The 2735-nt window shown below is 37.1% G+C and overlaps 1 protein-coding gene across 2 annotated transcripts in view; it reads right to left on the bottom strand.

The window, feature by feature from the left end:
- Window positions 1-523: 523 nt before the first annotated feature.
- lox (lysyl oxidase) overlaps window positions 524-2735 on the bottom strand; it is an 18342-nt gene continuing 16130 nt past the window's right edge. For both annotated transcript variants that reach the window (XM_015029948.1, XM_015029947.1), the window contains one exon: window positions 524-980. In XM_015029948.1, coding sequence (XP_014885434.1) covers window positions 974-980 — 7 coding nt within the window. In that variant the 3' untranslated portion in view covers window positions 524-973. The remainder of the gene's footprint in view (window positions 981-2735) is intronic.

The following is a 2735-nucleotide window of genomic DNA, read 5'->3' as shown; positions in this document are numbered from 1 at the left end:
AGAGAATGTGAAAATGAATGTGAAAAGTTTAAAGTGTGTAAATGAGTCTGCGTCAAGAAGACGACTCCTTAAAATAACATTTTGTTAAAGCATCCAGTCACACAGGAGTTCACGTTTAAGCCAAATTTATTGAAGCAGCGATGGAAGAAGACACTGGGAGCTCCTCTGCTTACGGCCCAGCTGGTTCATGTGTTTACAGGCAAACACACACTCCACTCCTCACCCCACAGCAGAAAACACACACACGCTCACACACACACACATCCACAGAAATCTGACTTCAGCTGTTATTTAATAGAAATAAAAAGCCACAGAGGGAAAACCTGGTTTTTAGCACCAAAAGACAAAAATCTGTTCTTTGTCACGATAAAGGAAATATTAAAGTTTGAGTCAGTTTCCTGTAAAAATATCTAGAAATTATTTAAAATGATTAAATTAAACATCACATATCATGTTTTATATAAAAAGTAAGAGAAAAACATGCAAATAAAAAGTCTTTGTGTAATAAAGGAAAGTTTTTTTTTTTTTTTTTTTGCTCTTAGGAATAAGCAGATTTGAAGAAAATATTTCTGAACTGTGAGAAAACGCTCATTTTCCCTGGGATTCTTACACAGATAAAAACTAGAATGAAATAATAGTTTTATGCATTAATATTCATTTCTGCCATAAAAATGTTTTTCATACAGTCTAAATAATCAGACTCCATCAGTAAATGCAACGAATATAAAACCCAGTAAGGGAAGAAAAAGAAGAAGCAGGAAACCAGTAAGTCCAACTGTGAGGTAATACAGAACCCATATGAGGAACCAGAACAGAGTCCAGTCAGAACCGGGTCTCTGCTGTGGAAACATGTCACCTCTCTGCTTCAGGCGTTTGCTTATAAGTGAATATTTTGGGTCTCATGTAAACAAAGTGTTAACTTCATGAACTTTGACCTTTGACTTTGTCTTCAGGCTCATTTTAAGGATTCTTCTCAATACCTGCAAAAACAAACCCAGATGAGAAACAGATCATGTCTGATTACACTTTCTGAAATGTTAATAATTCACTTGTTAAGATGTTTGTATCTAAAAATAAGGAAATACTTGTTTTACTATGCTGGTGGTAAAATGTGGACTTTGAAAACAGAAAAGAACCGGCTTCGCTTCCCTTTTTAGAACCAAGTTTTAAAAAGTTTTTATTAAGAAGTCCAATTGAAAATCTTCGCTCAGCCGTTTAGGGAACCACTGATATGTGGAAGAAGGTTCTCTGGTCAGATGAGACCAGATTGAACATTTTTATCTAAAAACTGTAGCATCTGAGAAAATCTTAGATCTCAATTTGTGCTTGCAGGACGTTTCTAAGCTGAAGCTGTGCAGAGCCGAAACGTTACAGCCGAACTAAATAACCCAAATTATTGCTGCTCATTTTTGTCACAGAGAAAAAAAAACATGGTTAATTTTTCAAAGTCATTTTTTCACCCTTTTATTCTTTTATTTCTAAGTCTCACAGTTTCAAGCTTAATATTTTGCTCCAAATTATAATATTTATTTAAAAATTAGCAAGCTAATATTAACTTAGCTTGCTAAATTAATATCTAGGAAGTGACATATTAATTATCAGGCAAAATTTAGTTTGAGCTAAATCACATATGTCAAACTCAAGGCCCGCGGGCCATATGTGGCCCCCCAGCATTTTATAGGCTGATGATTGACTTAAAATAGGTTTTGAGCACGACCTTATTACAAACTACATCTCCCACAATGCATTCCGATTGTTACCAGCTAACATTACGGCTTCTCGCCACTAGAGAGCAGCAGAGTCACCTCAAGCTGCTTACTGATCTTCCCAGCGAATAAAACTGAGACATCGACAAGCTAACATCAAAACATCCAAGAAAAGAAAAATCGATTTACAAGTAAGACTGTGAATAAAGATGTGTGTGAGTTAGTGTCAGGGCGGCAGGTCGCGCTAGACTTTTTTTGTTATCCGTTATCATGTACTATTTTTATCCGTGAAATTACAATCATATTAACATCGGCTATTTAGTCGCATTTTATGCGGTTTAGTTAATATTCACCGTGAATCCAGATCCCATCACAGATTAAGCAGATAAATACATCTACATTTTTCTCGTAGTGACAAAAACCACCCCAATAACTTTTAATAAATTAAATTAAGCGACTTCACTTAAATTAGCATCACTTCACCCACTGGGGTCTGAACGCACTTCCTTCTGGTTCCCATCTGCAGAAAAATCTGCGCTAATTCATCAGTCAGTTGATCTGTTTGATCCAAACAGATCAACTGAACTCTGTGAGTGTTTTACTCTGTGCGGTCCGGATTATTTATTTATTTATTTTTTGCGTGGTTTCGCTTCTCCGAAACGGACAGATGATACGTCTGCAGCTCCTCCAGAGCGCCGCTCTCCTGGATAACTTGCACCAAGAAGGCTCCATTTGTTAAATCCGCTGGATGAGTTACTTCCAGCGGTTTCTAATTCTAAGCAGCGGCGGAGTCTCGTCCGCAGTGGTTGATCAGCGGACTGCCATGTTACAATCTGATTAACTTCTGTGTCGTCATTTATTTCCTCAAGATAAACTGCCGGCTCCTCAAATGGATTAACACAACGTTCTCTTTAGTTTTCTCTGGTCTGTAATGGAGACTTGAATTTAACGCGCCATTTCAAACAAAGGTTTCGAATGCGCTTCCTAACCAGAAGCTCCAAAGAGTTGTTTAACAATATGAGGTGTTCA

The sequence above is a fragment of the Poecilia latipinna genome, unplaced genomic scaffold (genome assembly GCF_001443285.1).
Source record: "Poecilia latipinna isolate Pla-1442-1.1 unplaced genomic scaffold, P_latipinna-1.0 Scaffold168, whole genome shotgun sequence".
In the NCBI taxonomy this organism is placed as follows: domain Eukaryota; kingdom Metazoa; phylum Chordata; class Actinopteri; order Cyprinodontiformes; family Poeciliidae; genus Poecilia; species Poecilia latipinna.
Note: the sequence above shows the minus strand (reverse complement) of the source record. Positions and strands in the feature narration are given on the sequence as shown.